The following is a 20,622-nucleotide window of genomic DNA, read 5'->3' as shown; positions in this document are numbered from 1 at the left end:
TCTACTAAAAAATGCATCTTCTTAAACAATATTGGAATGTATGTGTACATATTAGAAATTCTATGGTATAAAAATTATTGTAAAATATATAATAATTTCAATTACCCTTTACATTAAAATCCAAAATGATCTTAATTATATATAAAAAAAAACCTATTACACACTGATCATATGTATAACTTTCCAATTGAATGATAAAACTGTTCTAGAATAAACTTATTAGCTATTTTGTAACGTTTATTTATGATTTTTTATCTTCACTCACTAGAGTAGACAGTTTCTCTTCATACTTCTCTGCAAAAGCAGGATCTGTGTTTTTGATCGAGGAGAGCAAAGACTCCTTGTCCTGTTGGGACCAATTGTTGCTCCATTTCTTAAATAGTTTCACCCGACATTGGTATATGTTTGGAGGTCTGTCAGATCTCTCTGAGCATCTCAGCGTTTCCATCTTGGAGGCTAACCCATTCACAAGACCAGCAGGGCCACATTGTTCGATGAGCACACTTAGAAAGTCATTTCTCTGCATTTCTGACCATTCTTGAAACCACTCTATTACATAGCGCAGTTGGGCTTCATTTGACAACAGCACAGACATACTTTATCTGCAAAATAAAAGTTATAAAATAAAAGTAGTGAATGTAGTGCAACTCAAACGAAAAACAAAACGAATAAATGAATAAAAAGAAAATAAAAAAAGTGAATGTTAAAAAAATTAATAATATAAAATAGCGTAAATTATTGATAAATGTGGTACATTAGAACATGGAATTAAGGAATTTGTAATTTTAATTATTGCTGTACAATATAAAAATTATGTAATGGAAGAAACTTATGTTTACCGGTCACGTTTTCTCTTATCGATGATGTAACTTTCGTTCACTTATATTCGATTTATTGCTTTCTAGCATCAAAACTTTCTGAGCAACTGGATACTTGTCAACACGCTTCAGACGACAAATATATTACGCCCCGTATGGGAATGATACGTGTATTATCTTAAAGCGCCATACAAAAAGTGTATAACAACAAACGTAATAAACAATTATATAAATATATATATGTATATAGTAGACTGTTAATCAGTCAGTTTGCATTTCTTAGGGTTAACTTCGATCTCTTCTTCATAATCCGATTCGCTCTCCGACGTTAGCCGATCTAAAATTGATAAAAATTTATTAGTTTTCACGACCCATCCAATAAATAATTTACACGAGTGTACATATCGTTTCCAAATTTATTTACTTTCAACATTAACAGAATCGTGTTGTTTTTCGACGAGGCTGGTTAAAAAGTCGTTAATTTTGATCTGCATGTCTTTCAAACACGAAATTAAGACACATAAATTATTCTTATTCTGCTCGACGCTAGTATTATTCTCGTAAATGCACTCGTTATTTTCACTGATTTTTACGTGTACGTTCGTATTTGCCATCGTGGTCTATTTTCAATCATTTTTTCAATCATCCGCTGAAAGATTTACTTATTATAAGCATGCAAGTTTTGTATCGGTAAAAGTTACGTTATCTACAAAAACTACAAGTGTATTCTTTTTCATCATATTTCACCATTTAAATACAATTTATTTCGGAATATGTATCATTCAAGCCTTATTAATTTACTGATAAAAGAATTTTATATTTTGAACGATTTCGATGAAATTTTATAATTTTGAGCGCATGGAAGTAAACCAGCAGCAATGAGTTCTCTATCTTGCGTCGAGGTATTCAATGGTTATACATATGAGAGTTTTTTATCTGGTAATTTTCAAGTTGGCAGAGCGTAGTATTTACTACCCATGATCCATGATTAGTACTTATAAATAAGCTTTCTAACCTGTAACGTAGAAAACTGTGCTCAACTGTGCTTGACAGACTGTAAAAGGCATATGTTAGGATTAACAATATGGTTCTGTTAGAGAACGACGCGGTAATTCTCGGTATCCAAAACACGCTGTTGATCTGAAAGCTTTGTATTAATTTTAATTTCAGTTTTTAGGTGAGCTAACACGACTTTTCGAGAAATCTCGTCTTTCTGGTTCAGTAGTGCTCACCATTAAAAGATGTAAGTCCCTCGTGTTGTTACTTTGCAGAAAATTTTATTATTACGAGTTTTGTATATATATATATATATATATATATTGTAATCGGTATTAGTTAATGGATACAACAAACCGGTACCCAGGGAAGGCAGGCCACCGTTACCAACACCAACTGAATTTCTTTGTTTAGTAAGAGCTACTTTAAGATCCAGAAAGATTTCGACTATTGTATGTATCATTTTATCTACTTAGAGTTTATATAAATCAAAATAAAAAACCATGAATTGTATTCTGATTTTCAGATTCATTCCAAGGATGTAAATAAATTTCAACAAGCATATTGGAATCTGTTAAAATCAAATATCAATGGTCTGAAGAAGTTAAAGAAAGTGAAATCTGGAAAGCCTAAAATCTAATAACAATGTAACCATCGACTGTTTAACATTTGTCTCTAATATGTTACTATTAGATTGTGGATATTTATGCAAATTCTAATTTTTATACTCTACTTTTCAGTGACTATAATTGAGGAAAAGTTTATTGCATTTATTAAAATATTTAGTAAATTGAAAATAAAAAAATTATTCAACTAATTCTTTCTAAAGCATTCATTTTAGTGTGTTCTGCATGTTCATAATTGCTATAAGTGCATATAATCTGCAGTCTAGTTACTATTCAAATTTTTGTACAACATAAAATACATTTTCATTAATGTATAATGCAATACTGGCTAAGAAATAAATTACATTTTATGTAAATAGCACCAACACAGAAGTTATTAGACTTTTATGTTTCTACTCTATGTAATTAACTCTTGGTTACAACCTCTCTTATTACAAAGGTGTTCCAAAAGAGGGGAGTTCCCTCAGGTACCGTGGGTACTGTTTCTTTTGGAACACTCCGTAGAAAACATTGTAGATGCGTCGCTCGGCAATCACTAATCGACAATATATGATCCAAACATTTATCAATAATTTTACTATTCTGGATTTTAATATGTTGCATTAATTCCTATTAAATTAACATTTTCTTCGTATAACATTTAATGTAAAAACAACTCTCATATAAGTAATTTTATTAGTACATATACTAAAGTACATAGAGTCAGCTGTGACTAAAGCGATGTAATTACTCAATTATGTAATTACCTTTTCTATTTTAATAGATATAACGATAAAAGTTCATTTAGAAAATGGAAAGGCGATATTTATATAATAGAAAGTTTTGAAATTAAATTTGCAGCTGTTTATGGGAACACGTACTTATTGGACAAAAATGTGGAAGGCGTGCCCCTTGACGTAGGCCATTTTGTTGTGCGTACAGGCTTACTGGGATTATCCCTCCAGGGGCAGATGGAAGTATGTAATATTGAAACAAGCTTGAAACGGCAGTGAACGGCAGTGTAAAAGTGTCACTGGTTTACCGAAAACAGTTATTTCATCTTTGCCTTTTCTTAAAGTGATTATTTTTCATTAGAAACTTGAAAAGAGTTATCAAGCCACAAAAGCAATTCTTATTAGTCTGTCGTAATTTACGTGCACGTTTCGTGATTTCGAACTCGAATTACACAAGTACATTTTACTTTCGAAAAACTCGGGCAATCGTTTGGTGTTCTAAATTGTATATATCAGGAATAATGGAGGAAATAATGGGTATTTATACTTTTTCTGATTAGGAGCATTGTGCCTTGTATATTGAGTGGTATATGGCATACAAATCGTATTGTTTTTGTTATAGAAATTGTGAAAGTTGAGGAACTATCGCCACTGAAACGTACACCTTCAGTGGATAATATATTTGGTAACTTGTATACATTATCGTGTTACATACGTGTTCATGATAATCGTTTCAATATTAATTCTTGGTTATTTCAGTTACAGATAGTATAGAAGAAACTGTCATAATGTCCACTGAATCTGAATCTACTGATATAAATGGTAAGAAATAGACATACACATTTGTTTGATGTTATTTAAAAGAAACGATTTTCCTCTTTTATGTTATTTGCATTTTTCTGTTTACTTATTGTAGCTTTTTTTATTATACTTTTGCAGTTATTGCTCATGGTGATCAGATAATACAAATTATAACAGATTATGAATGTGTAACATGTCGTCGAGTCTTTCAGTCCCAGGATGTAAGTTTTATATAATATATTTTTTACTTATACTAACTTGCTTTTATTTGCTACAATTCAAAGTAAACAGCTGCATTCTATATTGCATGTTTCAAAAAAATGTCAATTATTTCAACAGATGTTGAAGGAACATTTAGACATATGCAGAGAAGAAGATGACTCTATGAATATGATAGAACTCAGGTATATAGAGAATGAGTCGGATGATGATGGTAGGGATGATAATTCAGAACATGTTGATGACGTCAATCATGAAGGTATAAAATACATTGCATACATGTTCTTGGAACATGTCAATACATATATTTAATATGTAAACTGATGGTTACAGATTCTAATTCTAACAATGCGAAAACTAATCACAAACCAACAATTATGCCTGTACCTGAGTCTCAGTGTCATTGCTGTGCAGAAGATATAGCTACTGCACACAGCGGGGGTGAACATAAGTGTGTGGAATGTGGCCTATCATTTAAGAAAAAATCATCTTTAGATAGACACATTGTAGTAGTTCACTGGTACTATGATACTTCTCTCTGTAACGAATGCGGAGAAACATTTAATAGTAAGAACGCATTAAATAAACATCGTTACACTACCCATCAGGATCAAAGGCTTTTTAAGTGAGTATATATTTCTCTTGTAATCCGAAGCAATGGTCATAATCGACTGTATGAAATAATTTATTCAAACCCTAGATGCGAGCGTTGCGATACTTATTTTTCACGAAGCTACCATTTAAATAGACATATTATGCAGTCCGGTTGTCATGGTAATATCCTTACTACATTTAGTTGTCAAGTAAGTTTTTCTATTCGTCATTTATAATTCTTATACAGTTGAAGAAATTACATGGTTTGTGTCATACAAACTTTTATAGGTTTGTCAAAAAGTTTTCACACGTAAGGATAATTTACGCGAACATTTACGGACACATGCTGGAAACGTTCAAAGGCCTAAGAAACGTTGTAAATACTGCCCTAAGGAATTTCCCACTAGCCATCAATTACTGGTTCATGAACGTGTGCACACAGGAGAGCGACCACTTCAATGCGATCTATGCCCAAAAACGTTTATGTCAACTCTAGCATTGAAAAAGCACAGGCGCGTGCATACGGGAGAAAAACCATTTGAATGTCAACATGTAAGTATCAATCTTAGAGATTCAGTCTGATCCTCTGGGTCAATAATTCATATCTTTTGGAAGAAATGCGATACTGATTTTTAAGCCCCCGTTTTTGTAATAATAATCCTCTTGCGTAATTTTTACAAGCAACCATTATGGACGGGGAATATTGTGTAAGTTTCGGCAGTCTCAGAATATTGAATACTTTTAACTTAGAACGTTGAACTAGCATAGAACAAATTCCATTAAGGAGACTTCTACCTAGTACAGAATACCTCTTAATTATTGTAGTGTAAGAAGAAATTTGCTGCCCGTGAAACCTTGAATCGTCACGAGAGAACCCATACCGGAAATAAACCTCATGTCTGCCAGTATTGTGAAAAGTCATTTATTCAAGCGGCGCAATTGAGGGCACACATATTTCATCATACTGGGGAAAATGGTTTCTATTGCGATGTATGTGGAAAAGTGTTCAATCGCAAGGCTCGTTTGAACGTTCATAAGAAGTTCGTTCACGAAGGCGCGACTCCGTTCGCGTGTGAAGTGTGCAAAAAGAGATTCATAAGAAGAGAAGATCTCGTTAAACACTCCTTACTCCATACGGGCATTAAACGTAAGTTACAAGCGTCTTGAAATTTACTATGTATCATAATTATAGAGTACCGTGCGAGTAATAATGATTTGTTATTCGATACAGCATTCAAATGCGACAAATGTGAAAAACCTTTCTCCACCAAATCTTCTTTGCAAGCTCATTTGAACACACACAGAAGAGAACCACCGCAGTCCTGTGTTGAATGCAACAGAGTGTTCATTCGGCAAGATTGTTTGATGAGGCACATAAAGGCAAAGCATCGTGAATTGTTAGAAGATGTTATGAACGAGGTGGAAAAGAAACATTTACAAACGCAACTGTATAATATTGCAACGCTTGCTGCAGAAAAGACGAAAAAGGGTGAATCCAGTAAGCTCTGTACCGACGATTTATTGAAAGCTATCTCAGATTTGTTAAAAATATTGATCGATGACGATACTCTTCAGGTATACAGAGTAATAAAAAACTAATTTCTCATTGTAATAAGCATACGACGTCAAACAGTATTTAATTTGTTCTGATACTTTACAGCTATTTGGTTGGCCTGAAGCGCCTATTCAAGATATCCTAGAGGCCGTGATTAGAAGGTGTGGACATTCGCCGTTAACGTCAGATAGCAATTTACTCTTTACTGAACGGCTAAGAGAAAACGTGAAACTTCTGTTCACCGTTGTTATAGAGGACGATACAGTGAAGTCTCTCTTAACAACGAAAACCGTAGATGATGTCATTCTACACGTTCTAGAACTTTCAAGAGAATACACACCAAGTACGTAGTTATGAAAAGAACAGGCAAAAAAAAGTTACTTTTTTTTGTAGTTTTCAATCGAGCAAAAGAAATTTAAATGTTTTTCAAGAAGGAAGAAGAAGTTCCAGTAAATATAAATGAATGATACCAATAGAAATTGAAAATACGTAGTACAATTTACATTATTATTGCTGTTACAGTGTATCATATAATGTTACGATAATTAAAAGATTTCACATATCTAGAATATTTACTTTATATATTTTTTATACAAGTGTTTACTCTTTTTATTTTTATTCGAAATCTTTTGAATTGTTAAGTATGAATTTGTACAGTTGCATTTGCCAAGGCATTTTGTATTAGTATAATTTTTCTTTGTATCACATACGTATGATTTTAATGGTATGTAAGTATGTAGTTTACTTTTTGTTTGTATTCAGGTATTGCACATCTTTAATTGGCAATAAATTGCTTAAAATATTATCACTATCGAATACCTCTGTGCTATTATAATATTCTGTCGTAATAAATTATTTTTTTCTACCATAGTTTGATATTGTGTGTGCAAATACCTATAGCGTCATCGTCATCTACGAAACAACAGGACTTCGTGGCCCTAGGAATCTGTAAACCGGCACCTGAAAAACTCCTGTGATTTTAGCGACCTCTAGTTAAACTTAAAATATTTTACGTTACATTTCCCATATGATATCGATTTATTGCAAAAATTAATATGTATGCATGCATTGGAAATTACAGTGAGACGAATACTTCATATGCTTCATCCACTTCATACTGTTTTAAAGAAAATATAGCGTCATCTAGCGACAGATAAAGATACTAATTGTAGTGACTACAATTTTGCTGTAGATAGTGTCACGGATTTTTTAAAATCAAATTTACCATTATGTATAGGTAAACAAAATGAAAATTCAATAAAATTGAATAAAATACCTTAGTCGACAATGGTCGACAATTATTAATGCTCAATATCAATGCAGGATAGTTGAGGATAGTTCAACCAACAATCTGTCGCCATTGAAAAAAAATATTTAATCGTAATTGTTTTCGCTTTCACTCAAATAAAAAAAGATAACCTGTGAAAAGAGTGGAGAAGAGTTGTGATGTTATCTGACCTGTCTGTACCCATAACCTGTTGGTGCTTATTTAGTTATATCGTTTATATTTTAATTAATGATGGTTACATTGGATATGCCAGCTAAACTTGAAAAACCACGGAAAAAATCGCAAGGTTAGAAATCGAATCCATTTTAATATTATTCAGACCTTAAGAAATAAAGTTCCGGCCGTTTTCTTAACCTTTCTGAAATTAATATTTAACCTTCGTGATACCAATGATTCCAACAGTTGCACAAACGAGGACGATTAGATCTACTGTAATCCGTATTATTTCCACATGTTTTAGTTTCTATTATTGAGATGACACATTTCCATTAATTTCTTTTTATGTCAAAGAGTAAATCTGTAGACAAAATAATTCTTAATGTAATTAAGTAATAAACATTAGATGGTAGATTTGTGGCTGGGTCCAAATAGACTCAGAATTAATATAGTTACACACATTTTAATAATAAATTGTCATTGTAGTTGAATTAACGAAGAACAGTGATGACACTGATGACAATGGACAATATAGTACCGATGAGACCATGGAAACAGAGACACAGGAATTACAGATTTCAACAAATGGATTCGAGGAAACAGAATTTGAGGGTGATGTATCCAATACTCACAAAGTTGATGGCAATCCCAGTTGGGCAGATGCTATGCAAAAAATTCTTAAGACAAAGAAACCGAAACGTAAAAAGACTATAGTTTTGTCTAAAGCAAAAAAGTTATGCGATGTTGTAAAGAAGGAGAAGAATGAAGAGTTGCTATTTGAAATTGAAAAAGTGAAAGAGGAAATAAAAACTGATGAACCAGAAAAGATTGGTGATAATGTTCAAGTGTCAGTGAAACAACTAAAAGAAAAAAGAAAAGATCATTTAGGTATCAGAGTAAAACCAAATATAGCAGATAGAGAACGTGAAAGAATGTTACAGAAAATTGCAACAAAGTAATCATGTTCTATTTTAAAACTAGAAAGATTATTTTATTCATTGGTTTAAAATGGTTGATATCACAATTTGTTTGCAGAGGTGTGGTACAATTGTTCAATGCAGTAAGACAACAACAAGGTGAAATTAATAAAAAATTAGTAGAAGCTGGTCCATTAGAAAGAAAACGCGAGCAAGTCTTAAAAAATATTAATAAAAATTCGTTTTTGGATATTCTCATGGGAGGAAGTAAAAGTATTCCAGTAGATAATGTTTTAAAAAATGAAGAGCCAAAGAATGCAGAAAGTAAAGAGAAGGTAAGTATATTATATTTGATATAATTATTATTATTTTGAACCAATGCTATAACAAACATTAAATAATTTTATTAAAAGGATAAAGAAACATGGAGTGTTCTAAGGGATGATTTTGTAATGGGTACAAGATTGAAAGATTGGGACCGCCGAGATGAGGATGAGGATTCCTCAGCTCCAGAAGATATGGATAGTGACAATTAAATTATATAAAAATATGAAATATTTTTCCAGATATCAAAGAATCATTTGTATAAAAGTAATTTAAAGGTATGTTATTAATACTTTTCAGCTTATAACGATATAATTGTTACTATCATTAAAATTGAGTAAAATTACATTTTCAATATATTTTAAAGACTTTCTACCACTGATCGAGTCTTTACATAATACGTATATTAAAGTTTGATAAAATAATTGTCCTTTCTTTTTCAATATTTCAGTGTTACAAAAAGACGAAAGTATTGATTTCTTATTAAATATTTTAATTTATATTTGATATTTTCTGAGCTACTCAACAATAGTAATAATAATAATGTGTACAATGTATAATTTCTTATAATTTCTCATATGTTTATAACACATATGTGATGCTATCTAAAGTTTGTTCCTATTGTAATGCCATTCATGCCACGTCATTATGGCTGAAGAATAGTGCCATAATATTTTTTGTTGTAAACTTACACAACATATTTTCCTGTGTGTATTTAAGCCATAGCTTTAGAATAATGAATTCAAATTCAATTTAGGGGTACACCGAGATAATCTGTACATAGGACTTAATGTGTCCAACAGTTATTCTATACACATCTTATTTTTATTTGTCTTGTCATTTTCAATGATATCAACATGTTACTGTCTCAATGAACATGTATAAATACATATTATATGTATCCTGTGCTAAGCTTGTACGTCAGATATTATTCACTATACTGCATTTCATAGTAAAAAGTAATACGATAAAGCGAACATATAACAAATAGATTCGAACATGATTTACTAATAACATGTACAAAATATTTAACTCGACTTACAGTGATTATTTTCTTAATATATATTGAACCTAGTGTGTAGATTAACCCTTGGACGGACTGAACTAACTTCACCACATCATTTCCCTTCGATTATTGTGCCGCAATTAAATTGATTGTACATTTCTTACATATATAAAATTATTTTTCAGAACTTTGACCTTGTTACATTTGATAACTCTTTTCGGTAGTTTGCAAGTAAATGTAACTTCTAGTTTTAAATTAATTCAATCGTTTATATACGTTCGTACAGACTTCCTTAAATGTTATACTTACTATAACAACTAAACTGAAATTCAGTTTTTAATTCTTTACATTTTATTCGATTTTTAAATCAACAGTCAATTAAAGTCATTTATCGATTTTACTATCAAAGCTTAATTGAAAACACTTATAACTTAGACGACGAATCAAAATAAGCACCAGTGTATTCATGCATGGGATTCTCAATTAGCAACCAGTATACCTGGTCAGAGAATTTCTCGTACCTGTCGTTGTTCGACACATATTTCTGGCGTGGAAAGTGTACAATTGTACATCCTCCTAGGACATCACATTTATACTCGACTCTCACGGATATCCGCAAGGGCTCCGAAATTCCTAGTCTCCTCGTCCGAATAATTCGACTCGATTTCCGCTGACTGAGATCTACCTACTTCATCGGAGCCTCTGTTTCGAATATAATATCCGACCGGATTGGATTCGTTGTTCGTATCGGTTTCGTCGATTCCTTGGCTGTTCTCAAAGCGTACATTCCTAAGATCAGACGACGGTTCATCTTGATCCACCTGCTGGCTTCTCGATCTGTCAGTCTCGTTACACCTGTTCTGGGACGATTGACCGTGGCAATCCCTCTGTGAATTCTCCGTGTTGTTTCTACTCTCTTGGCTGATCCGCGACATACTTCGTGCCAGATTCCTCGTGTTCATTAATTCGTTTCCGGTGGCTAAGTTTCTGGACGGCTCGTCAACGCCGTTCAGTGTCGTTGTTGTCGTTGTTCTCTCATTATTTCGTACAACGTTATCGGTCGCGCAACGATTCCCATTATCGGACGACAGCAGCGACTCGTTCGGACGCCGTTCGCCCTCGTTTCCGTTAATCGTATGGAACGAGGTGGTCTCGTACGTTCGTAGGGCCTCGAAGTTCGTGTTGCTGAACACACGCGGCATCATTCCCGGTGTCATACGATACAACTCCAGCTCGTTGTCCAGGTAATAGCTGTCCAATGGATTACTGATGATCGACGGATTCCTCGTGACGTTTCTACGCGGGAAACTCTGACTAGAGAAGCTTGTTACCGACGTGTACGGATACGGTATCGCGTTCATCGGGTTGCTTAGTATGTGAGGACAACCGTCCAAGCTCTGCATCTCGATCTCCTCTTTACCATCCGAACGATAATTGTGTATGTCGATCTCGTGCGGAAGATTGGCAAACCTGCGAAGGAGGTGAATAGAGAATGGAATATTTCGAAGAAACATGGAATATTTCAAAAATCTCCCAATTGTACGAGCAACCAACGAAAGAAAAGTTTATGCAGTGGACCCTTTATATACTGCCGTGGCTAGGACTATAGAAGAGGCAAATTCTAGGACGCGGTAATACATCGAGTGCCCCCCCCCCCCCATACTAAAGGTGCGTTTTCTTGTGACAGTAAAAAATCACGATTTCTGTCACGTGAAAACGTACTTTTAGTTCTGCCGTTGTAGTTCAAGCGTTTACTGTACACGGTGTTCACCTGTGCAACAGAATGTCGGAGTACGACGGCGGCATATCCGACTCTTCCTTTCCGTATATACTCTCGTACGTCGGGGGTGGGAAACATCCTATAGACCCAAGACTGTCTTTACTAGGTGTTTCCGCGTCCATCTCTAATATGCTGCCTTGACTGTTTTGCAGCTGATGCCTGTTTATGCTTCGTGGATTCCTTTGGGCACGGAGAACACTATCGCCGAGTTCCACCAGGTCTAAACCTGTTATATACATAATAATCACTACTTGACGAATCGTTATGATACAGGAGGTTGTAGTATCTTTTTGACTATATCTGATCAAGCTGAACCTACCACTGAAGACCTTACGCTCAACTATTAGAATTGTGAACCTACTGGTCTTTCTACAGTGGCGAGGGGGTACAGGTGTTCGTGAACCCTTCATAAATTAACAACCTGGTTTTAATGTAACCATACACGGTTCCACGAGGTCTACACCAGCGTGAATATTATTTTAGATAATGCCACAAGGATATTATAAAGACTTTGCAACGAATCAATAGAAAACCTACAACACTGTACGGCATAGCTTCTCCCCCTTCAAAAAATAATATTATGAAAACATTTTGGACCCCTAGATCACAATACTTTCTATGCTCTCGCTAAAAGAGCTAGTACATACTACCAAGTTGAAATATCTCACCGGTGGGGTCGGTTTGGAACTGCGTGAAGATCGTACCGTCCACAACGAGCATCCTACCGTGCGGCAAGAGGATAATCGTCGGCGTTGCGACCATCGCCTGGTCGCTGTTTCCGAATCGTGAATCGGGCTCCGGATCCTCCAGTCTGCAGCAACAGTGCCGTCTGCACAGGGATCGGCAAAACGGCGCGCCCCAACAGCAATAAGCGAATATGAAGCATAGCACCGCGAGCATCACCAGCAGCGCGGCTACACCTTGGCCCTGTTGAGCGGCCGCCAGGGTTGGTCCGCCAGCGACGCCGACACCGACACCGACGCCGAATCCTAACCCTGAGCTGCTGCTCATCGCGCCTGAAACATTCCTCGATCCGCTTAGGAGCTATAATTTCCCAACCCTTTTTTTTTTTGTTTACAGTCACCACCCCCTTTTCATAGTTTCTTTTTGTTCAGCGCCCCCTTCGGGTGAAATATCTATATTATAATGATAATAATTTATTATAATGGGCATCAATTAGCTCAATATATATATTGAAATAACAGGAAGATCATATTATAATACAATTCAAGTTGAAAGTCGAGAATACTGATATTAAACCGACCCGTTTTATATTTTTTAAACCTTTTTTTGGAGGGAATACTTGAATTTCTCAACTGACTTGATCATGAATATTTTTCATGATCGAGCTTTCGAGAGGGTTTCACGAATCCTGGTCCCTACGTGTGGTTCACTATAAGAATTATTTATAGCGTAAGTTCCTGTTTAAAAGGGGGTCAGAATTATTCTATTTAATCCCTTCAGTACAGGGTAGTTATCCTAGAGTAGCTGAACATTTAATAGGAACGCCAAGCGATCTACGTCTATTTTTTGAAACATACGAAAGTTTTTATGTATTTGTCTCAGTGAATTTGGTAAGTTTCAAGTTTTTATATGTCTGTTGAAGCTTTTTGGTATTTTTTTGCGACTTTAAAAAGCTGACACGCTGAGTCACCTATCGTACTGAAAGGATTAAAATTCATTTTTCTACCGTGATAATGATCACGTTCTTACGGACGAGTTCCAGAGAAGGGTTTGTAAACCAAGATTACGAATTCTTTTTCTATTTCCCGTTTATTTCACGTCTTGGAATAATGCTACTTATTATAAGCAATAATGTATTTTGATCCGCAATGCGGAGCGCACAATAATACTAACGTACGCGCTCCTGGCAATAGTCCAGTCTCGTGACTAGTAGTTTTTTTTTCCATCGAGTTTCATTTAAACGTTGTTCTCCTGATAAACCAACTAAATCGTGAAAACAGCCGGGGTCGTTAAGTTTCAATCGTTTCTCATAATATCGTAAAGATCGCGCGTGAATTTTGTTGCCTGAAAGCGAGCGTTATTTCGGACATCGGATCACTCTCTCTTATGCTAATAGAATAAATTTCGTTCTTTGCCCGGAAGAACGGCGGAGTGAAAGTAGAAATGTGCAGTAATCATGGTCGTATTCATATATACCAGCGCGGCCAGTGGGTCAGTCCAACATCTTCCAAATATAATTAATCGAATAGGATAGAATTATCAGTCGTACCAAGAAAATTTAAAAAAAAAACTGGTTATATGTAGCAAATATTTAAAAATAACATACATATTTCAATGGTTTTCCTTTCCCGGGCTCGCTACGTATAATTCAAGTGACACCGTGTATATTAAAAATATTTTGTTTACCTTGGGTGGTGGTATTGTACAGCCAAGTGTTGCCCGTCGTGGTTACCGCTTCTGTTCCTTTATGCGACCCGAAAACCATGTAAAACCGCGTGTTTTCTTGGCTGTCCGCCGCGAAAAACAAACAAAAAACCAATGGATGTTCCTCTCCGTCTTTGACGGTTTCTAAACCGTAACGCAATCACATCGACAACCCGCGTACGTAACGCGTTGCATGACGCGAGTCCATTGAAGATTTTCTACTCGTACAGAACTAATAACCAAGGAGATACGTTAACCGAATTAAATATGGCGCGCGCGGCGGCGGCGGCGGCGGCGACAGTGGTGACGATTGGTCGTCAATCGTCGTGAACGTGATAACACGGTCGTTCGTCCCGTTCCACCGGCGGTCTCATTTCCACTCTCTGTTTTTTTTATTTCCTTCGATTACCCCAATGTCCTTTTTCCGGGCTTATGCAGTTTCCCGCCGATTAATACCGGAAACTCAATAAGTCCCGTGGCCGTATCCCGTTGTTAATGACATTTCGAACGATGGGTGAACGGAACGGGTACTATATATTGTGATTTTTTTCAAGGATCACCTACGACGACAAGTTCGCGCGGAAGGATATCTTCACACGAGGAAGAAGACATCGGAGTGTGAAGTTGAATAGCATAACACTGTCATCGTCGGAGACACTCTTGACTCATTTCAATATTTCTCCCCACTTTACATCAACCTACTGCTTTTCGGTCTTCGATACCTCCGTTTTGTTCCGCAATAGGGGAGAGAGCCTTCTGGGTTCGTCCGCCTGGGTCAATACAGAATTTTTCCTTTTTTTGTTGTTCCTTTTAGAGACGAACCCCCGTTTCTCAAGGGCACCCTTTGGTTTCTGATCCCTTAAGCTCGATGATTATGATTAGAACACTGATTCATCGTCGTTCTTCTCCTCTACATTTCCTGTTCTTTTGTTTTTCGTTACCCCTATATACTTGTTCGGTTTGTACATTATCGTTTAAATATGTTCATTAGAGAATTCAGTTGTTAATACTAATCGGCATCATTGTACGCAATACAGCATTTAAATATAATAATAGCGGGGTTCGTAGCAATTCCACCATTTACGATTCCATTAGAGATACAGACGGTAACGTTGTTTACTTATAACGCGGATAAACTTTAGGAGACACTTAACGTCATATATTTATTTATGTATCCTACACTTAAATATATTTTCCTTGATTTGCAATTTTCCACGTTGTAACGGCAAATAACGTATGAACTTCATTCATTGGCTATTTAATCGGAACATTTCTGTTCATTTTCCACTACGACGGTTCCTGTAACCGTAACCGACCTGTTCAACCGCTCTTATATTGAATCACTGACATCCCCTTCGTCGTCGTCGTGACTTGACGTCACCGACTGCAGATGAAGCCGCGCCATATTATTTACCATCGATGCATTGTGCATTCACCACGACGACACGTCCTACGAATCAGTTTCCTTATTCCAAGAAGACAGTCGATTTCTGTGCAACGTTTAGGTATGCCACTGTATATTTTATTACATGAAAATTTACACTACCGTTCCCCTGGCTTGGTTTAGTAATTAACAATCCCTCCGAGATTAACATTGATTGATCACAGTATCCGAACAATATTTCGAATAATCTGTTATGCGTAAGGTTGTGCAAACATTCCAGTTACCTGAACAACAAAATCACATCTCGACGCCCGAAGGAGGTTTTCACTGTCATCACATAAAGTGTCGAATTATAATCTTCGTTTGTTCACGATTTACAAATATTGATTTAGGAGAAATATTCCACTGATATTTTTAACCTTAATTTTTTTTTTGTGTTTCAGATGTTTTTTCTTTTACGACAATCATAATAATTTAGTAGTTTTCTTTTTTTTGCCACACGTTTGTTAACATATATGGGTTGCATGAAATTTTGCAAGGCCAGTGTGTCAAATGTTCGACCACTCTCGAAATTTCTCGCAGCAGTTTGTCAGACACTGCAACCTCCTCACGGCCCCTCGAGACACTGGCCAAGCCAACGATTCGTCGGATTCGACTATTCGACTATGGCCACCTCGGTGGCGCTTCTTTTATTTTCCCACCCCTATGCACAGGATGAAAGCGATCGTCATCGTTCTTTCAACCCTTCTTTGTCACACCTCCCAATACTTCAATAGTCTGATCCTCTCCTTCTGTGCAGATTTTTTAACGGTTTATTGAAAGAGTATAAAATTTTATTTACGAATATATATGCTGCATTACATAGCTTCATCATTCAGGAACATAGTTTACTTCGAGATTGTAAAATATATTTCTGATAGCACTATCATTCATGATAATATCACTTACGTCACTCGATTTTTTTTGTAAAACGATAACACGGTCCTACTGATGCGGACTATAATTTTTCTTTTTAAAAAACATGATTAATATTAAGCCAGAGGAATTAAAGGAGTAAAATTCAATCGAGATGTTCCTTTGTTTTTGTCTTCTGTATATTATATGTCACTTTGTACAAAAATACAAACTTTATTTTTCTGGTAAAATTTCGGAAATCCATTTTTTGAAGAATTTTATTTCAGATACAATTAATGCATGACCTGTACCATTTAATGTTCTAAATTGGCCATTCACTCCAAGGTCTTTTAGGTTGTTGTAAGTTTCTTCTCCCCATCTAAGTGGAACCATTTCATCTGCTGTACCATGGAACTGTAGGAGGGGTGGTGTCCTTCCTAAATTTGCTTTTAATGACTGACAAAAAAGACAATACTGTTATTGACAAGAGGAACATATTAAAAACTCTGTATATAAGTGTATACCTCGTATACTAGTGAATTTCTATTAAGAAAGCTGGACATAGCAATGCATCCAGCTAAAGATTGTTTGTATCTATATGCTAAGTACATTGACAATGCACCACCCATTGAAAAACCACCAACAGCAATTCTTTCATATGGAATGCCCTTGGAAACATCTGCATCAATTAATTCCACTATGTTTTCACACGTTGAATTTATCGATTCTACTTCCTCACCAACATTAATGCTTATACTCTTGCGATTAAACCATACATTGCTGGGCTAGAATAATATTTTATATAAGTAATTAGTAATCTTAGTATTATAAATAGTGCCAGATGTTTTATGTTGTTGAATACCATTCCATAATTAGGGGTATAAGGTTGAGCAGGTGCAGTAGGATAAACAATTTTTATGTGTGCAAACTTCAATTCCTCGCCGAGTAAAAGATCTATCCACGCTTTCGCGTCATCCCCAGAAGATCCTATGATCGTGTAGCATGTAATTATTTTAAGTTAATTTTCAGTTAAAGATAATGTCCGTAGTTATACCCAATGACACCTCACCTGAACCATGAAAGAATAATAAACTAGCAGTGTGCGTTTTAGTGGCATTTACAATATTAAATTTCGGTATTTTAACTATTCCTGACATGATTTCTCATCTGTTGTTATATAAAACCGGACGAAAACTGCAAGTTAATCGAGGAATTATCGCTTGGTTAATCGGCATAGCTTTTCCATTTACTTAGAATAGAATACACCATTCTGTCCAACGTTCAGATAGATATGTCACTGTTCCTAACTGGACACATCTAAATATTCCTACGTCTTCAAGGTGGTTCTCATTGTTTCAAACGCACATGTTTCTCGTGTTTTCGCATTGATATTCGAAAATATGTAGTGATATTTAGACTACAAAGTTTATAACATAAATAAATTTGTATGAACTGATTTACAGAAACTGAAATCAAAACCTAATAATTCTATATTCAGGATTTCATTCAGCTTCGAATAAAATGAAAACTTCGTTGAACTTTATTCTATGTTACTCTACAAGTTTTAAATAAAATTCACTGTCTAGTGATATATCCTTCCAATAAATAACAACTGAAAAAACGATATGTAAGGTCGTTTTCGATCAGAGCAATTTAATCTAAACGTTAAACTTTAAACAGCAGCGTGAATTGCCATATTTAAATTTCAACGAGAACATCTGCGTATTCGTGGCTAACTTTGCTTCGTTTATTTAACGCGAAATTTTCATTGACTCGAAGATCTGGTTGACTCGGGATGAGTTTACAGTGTATCGATATTTGAACGGTACGTAGTGATATTCTTTCGCGGAACTCCGATCTCAGTGCTTGACAGGAAAGTCATTGCTCCGTAGGTACGTCTCTGTAGAACCGTTGACATAACCCGTGTGTCCCCTGCGCACGCATGTCTCGATCTCCGTTCGAGCCACTTCGAGATCATTTGAAAACGCTTTCCAGACGGACGGTTCGTCTGTGTTAAGGCATACGAGTTGCACGGTTGTGTTGACAAGGTGTACTGGTGGTGTCGCGTCAATGGATACGTCGACGGTGGTCCATTAATTCTGCACCTCTCACGCTGCACAGTTGACACAAGAGTTATGTTTAATGAGTCGTTGTAACGATTCACCGGGACGATGCAGAGAAGTGGTGAGTAAACCGAATGTTCTCTTAATCCCTGTGGTAACCGTGAAAACTCGACGGGCGGCGAGGACGACCATTTTGAAGGCGCCAAATTTTTGCGTCAATACACAGCGCCGTGGCTGCCCGGTCAATACAACGGCCAACCTAACCTACGAACTAATTCCAACGAAACGGACTCGGTTCATTTGGTTCGGTAACTTGAAATCGCATAAACATTTTCTTTGTTTTATGAATCGATCTGCAAGCCTTTTTTAAATTTCTACTCGTTTAAATCTCGTCACCTTGTTACGTCATTCAACGATCAGTTTTTTTTTATGTACACATTGTGTTATTTTCTTTTTACCCGGAACTCTGTCACCAGCTAAATTTCGTAGGAATGTTCTATGAAATTGACCCTGCCTTAATATTGTAATGTCACGTGAAACATCATTGCATGGTAATAAGCGATTTCCTATCATCATTAATATTAGATAAGAATATTATGACATCGATTAATTTTCAAGTGCAAGAATTACATACATACGCTGGATAGGGCACTTTGAAATCAACGTCCACGAAGATTTGCGCGTCTAAGAGTTACTTTTTTTACGGAAATAAATGATGCATCACAATATTGTGTTTATCGTATTGTACGTAAATTACATGCTGGTTACAATACTATGTTGTTTCCTCTCACTCATCACTGCAATCATTTGGCCATGTACAAGTAGTCCAAACAGCCTGGTATAGATTGGCAGCTCGGGTTAAACGGAAGGGAAATCAAAACAAACCTCTTCGGACAGACGCTCTCTGTCGCCTTCCTGTTTTATTCCGGGTTCATTTCTTTGCTTTTCTACGCAGTCGTACGTGTGCAACAGCGATGAAAAAAAATTAAACCGGAATACATATACATATGTACGTACAATACAAGGGTTACATAATCGTTCGATTCTTTAACATTTTCAAATTATGATTACTACATAATACAATAACTGTCCGGCAATACTTATTATGATGCACGTGTCGGTATTTCAAATGAATTTCCTATGAAAATTATACGAACAAAAGCACACAATAGCAGTTCGGTTATTTCGTTGAGGATATTTTCTATTTTACGTTTTACTGCGCCTGTGACACACACGGCGTCAGGCTTCAGCCTGGCTAGTTTTTTTCAGTGTACTACATGTAACATTAAACTATTATTCTACGCGGTCGGTGAAATGATATATCTGTCGTCGTATATACGCCGTGCTTGCTAGAAGTAATGCAATAACATACCGAATACACAGCATCTTTCGGTCTCGACCGACGTTTCGCTTTTTCTTTACAAACAACACACACTCGTTTATTTACGGTTAGCGAAGGGAAAAGCTACGACTGATTCCACCATTGACGTAAAGTGACTCACACATTAGTTCACATAGTTTCGAAACAATAATTGTAACGATTTATATGCAATTCCCATTTGTCTATCTTTATTGTCTTATCTGCTATCATTTGTTTCTTATAAATTTTTCGTAATTTTGAAATAAAATTTGCAGTTTGGCACGTATTTTAGTCAAATCAAATATGGTGGTTTTTAATGAACAAATTCGCGACTCACTGTATGTACGTATGATACGTACATAGCAAAAAAATATTTTGCCGATGAGGATAGTGGAACGACAGTTTAAAATTCGATCAAGGATCCTCGAGGAGCGACGCATTCCACACATCGTTTATTGGGTAAGATTCATTTATCTGACCTCGGAGCTAAAGTTGAATGAATAAGCGATTTGTGTGTTATGTATTTAAGAGCGACCTGGAGCGCCTTGTCGCGCATTACGATGGTGCCGTGTTTCTTATTATCTATTACATATCGATACCCGTCCGATAATATCATATTCGGATACCGATCGGGGAATTCCACATTTAATGTGTGATCACACGTAACTTTCTTCATAACCGCGTAGCTCCGGCACCGTGTTCTTTCGTCAGGGTGCGGTGAAAAAAGTTAAAGCCGCGTT

The 20,622-nt window shown here is 35.8% G+C and overlaps 7 protein-coding genes across 8 annotated transcripts in view; 4 read left to right on the top strand and 3 right to left on the bottom strand.

Annotated features, from left to right (window-relative positions):
- Positions 1–241: 241 nt before the first annotated feature.
- Positions 242–595, bottom strand: LOC107189288 (uncharacterized protein C14orf119). Its single transcript, XM_015577783.1, has one exon. The coding sequence runs from the start codon at positions 593–595 to the stop codon at positions 242–244; it is 354 nt and encodes a 117-aa protein (XP_015433269.1).
- A 1,223-nt stretch (positions 596–1,818) lies between these two features.
- On the top strand, positions 1,819–2,454 carry LOC107189368 (signal recognition particle 14 kDa protein). The gene is made up of 4 exons (XM_015577886.1): positions 1,819–1,926; positions 1,989–2,061; positions 2,154–2,266; positions 2,341–2,454. The coding sequence occupies exons 1-4, from the start codon at positions 1,903–1,905 to the stop codon at positions 2,452–2,454; spliced, it is 324 nt and encodes a 107-aa protein (XP_015433372.1). The 5' UTR covers positions 1,819–1,902.
- A 1,337-nt stretch (positions 2,455–3,791) lies between these two features.
- LOC107189349 (gastrula zinc finger protein XlCGF57.1-like) lies at positions 3,792–6,757 on the top strand. The gene is made up of 10 exons (XM_015577862.1): positions 3,792–3,838; positions 3,913–3,975; positions 4,093–4,175; positions 4,294–4,432; positions 4,507–4,798; positions 4,874–4,976; positions 5,056–5,319; positions 5,593–5,914; positions 5,999–6,342; positions 6,428–6,757. Exons 2-10 carry the CDS (start codon positions 3,942–3,944, stop codon positions 6,671–6,673), a joined length of 1,827 nt encoding a protein of 608 aa, XP_015433348.1. The 5' UTR covers positions 3,792–3,838; positions 3,913–3,941; the 3' UTR covers positions 6,674–6,757.
- A 756-nt stretch (positions 6,758–7,513) lies between these two features.
- Positions 7,514–9,219, top strand: LOC107189360 (RRP15-like protein). Its single transcript, XM_015577876.1, has 4 exons — positions 7,514–7,896; positions 8,253–8,721; positions 8,802–9,018; positions 9,097–9,219. The coding sequence occupies exons 1-4, from the start codon at positions 7,839–7,841 to the stop codon at positions 9,217–9,219; spliced, it is 867 nt and encodes a 288-aa protein (XP_015433362.1). The 5' UTR covers positions 7,514–7,838.
- Positions 9,220–10,544: 1,325 nt separating this feature from the next.
- On the bottom strand, positions 10,545–14,378 carry LOC107189353. Its single transcript, XM_015577869.1, has 4 exons — positions 14,164–14,378; positions 12,462–12,809; positions 11,785–12,019; positions 10,545–11,483 (listed from the first exon to the last, which is right to left on the bottom strand). The coding sequence occupies exons 1-4, from the start codon at positions 14,240–14,242 to the stop codon at positions 10,604–10,606; spliced, it is 1,542 nt and encodes a 513-aa protein (XP_015433355.1). The 5' UTR covers positions 14,243–14,378; the 3' UTR covers positions 10,545–10,603.
- A 2,278-nt stretch (positions 14,379–16,656) lies between these two features.
- On the bottom strand, positions 16,657–17,629 carry LOC107189365 (lysophospholipase-like protein 1). Its single transcript, XM_015577882.1, has 4 exons — positions 17,529–17,629; positions 17,322–17,446; positions 16,984–17,244; positions 16,657–16,915 (listed from the first exon to the last, which is right to left on the bottom strand). The coding sequence occupies exons 1-4, from the start codon at positions 17,614–17,616 to the stop codon at positions 16,694–16,696; spliced, it is 696 nt and encodes a 231-aa protein (XP_015433368.1). The 5' UTR covers positions 17,617–17,629; the 3' UTR covers positions 16,657–16,693.
- Positions 17,630–18,467: 838 nt separating this feature from the next.
- Positions 18,468–20,622, top strand: part of LOC107189314 (septin-7) — a 39,897-nt gene continuing 37,742 nt past the window's right edge. For both annotated transcript variants that reach the window (XM_015577811.1, XM_015577810.1), the window contains exon 1: positions 18,468–18,643. In XM_015577811.1, the coding sequence (XP_015433297.1) occupies positions 18,631–18,643 (13 nt within the window). In that variant the 5' untranslated portion in view covers positions 18,468–18,630. The remainder of the gene's footprint in view (positions 18,644–20,622) is intronic.

Source organism: Dufourea novaeangliae, unplaced genomic scaffold (genome assembly GCF_001272555.1).
Source record: "Dufourea novaeangliae isolate 0120121106 unplaced genomic scaffold, ASM127255v1 scaffold142, whole genome shotgun sequence".
Lineage (NCBI taxonomy): Eukaryota > Metazoa > Arthropoda > Insecta > Hymenoptera > Halictidae > Dufourea > Dufourea novaeangliae.
Note: the sequence above shows the minus strand (reverse complement) of the source record. Positions and strands in the feature narration are given on the sequence as shown.

Excerpts from the sequence above, each read along its gene's own strand:
- LOC107189288 (XM_015577783.1), bottom strand. The coding sequence starts at position 595 with ATGTCTGTGCTGTTGTCAAATGAAGCCCAACTGCGCTATGTAATAGAG.
- LOC107189349 (XM_015577862.1), top strand. The coding sequence starts at position 3,942 with ATGTCCACTGAATCTGAATCTACTGATATAAATG. Across the intron at positions 4,977-5,055 it reads TTACTACATTTAGTTGTCAA|GTTTGTCAAAAAGTTTTCAC; the intron begins GTAAGTTTTTCT and ends AAACTTTTATAG. Across the intron at positions 5,320-5,592 it reads AACCATTTGAATGTCAACAT|TGTAAGAAGAAATTTGCTGC; the intron begins GTAAGTATCAAT and ends TAATTATTGTAG.
- LOC107189365 (XM_015577882.1), bottom strand. The coding sequence starts at position 17,616 with ATGTCAGGAATAGTTAAAATACCGAAATTTAATATTGTAAATGCCACT. Across the intron at positions 17,245-17,321 it reads ATACCCCTAATTATGGAATG|CCCAGCAATGTATGGTTTAA; the intron begins GTATTCAACAAC and ends ATATTATTCTAG. Across the intron at positions 16,916-16,983 it reads GAAATTCACTAGTATACGAG|TCATTAAAAGCAAATTTAGG; the intron begins GTATACACTTAT and ends CTTTTTTGTCAG.
- LOC107189360 (XM_015577876.1), top strand. The coding sequence starts at position 7,839 with ATGATGGTTACATTGGATATGCCAGCTAAACTTGAAAAACCACGGAAA. Across the intron at positions 7,897-8,252 it reads ACCACGGAAAAAATCGCAAG|TTGAATTAACGAAGAACAGT; the intron begins GTTAGAAATCGA and ends TTGTCATTGTAG. Across the intron at positions 9,019-9,096 it reads ATGCAGAAAGTAAAGAGAAG|GATAAAGAAACATGGAGTGT; the intron begins GTAAGTATATTA and ends TTTTATTAAAAG.
- LOC107189353 (XM_015577869.1), bottom strand. The coding sequence starts at position 14,242 with ATGGTTTTCGGGTCGCATAAAGGAACAGAAGCGGTAACCACGACGGGC. Across the intron at positions 12,810-14,163 it reads GTACAATACCACCACCCAAG|GCGCGATGAGCAGCAGCTCA; the intron begins GTAAACAAAATA and ends GGAATGTTTCAG. Across the intron at positions 11,484-11,784 it reads TCCGACATTCTGTTGCACAG|GTTTGCCAATCTTCCGCACG; the intron begins GTGAACACCGTG and ends CCTCCTTCGCAG.
- LOC107189368 (XM_015577886.1), top strand. The coding sequence starts at position 1,903 with ATGGTTCTGTTAGAGAACGACGCG. Across the intron at positions 1,927-1,988 it reads TTCTGTTAGAGAACGACGCG|TTTTTAGGTGAGCTAACACG; the intron begins GTAATTCTCGGT and ends TTTTAATTTCAG. Across the intron at positions 2,267-2,340 it reads CCAGAAAGATTTCGACTATT|ATTCATTCCAAGGATGTAAA; the intron begins GTATGTATCATT and ends TCTGATTTTCAG.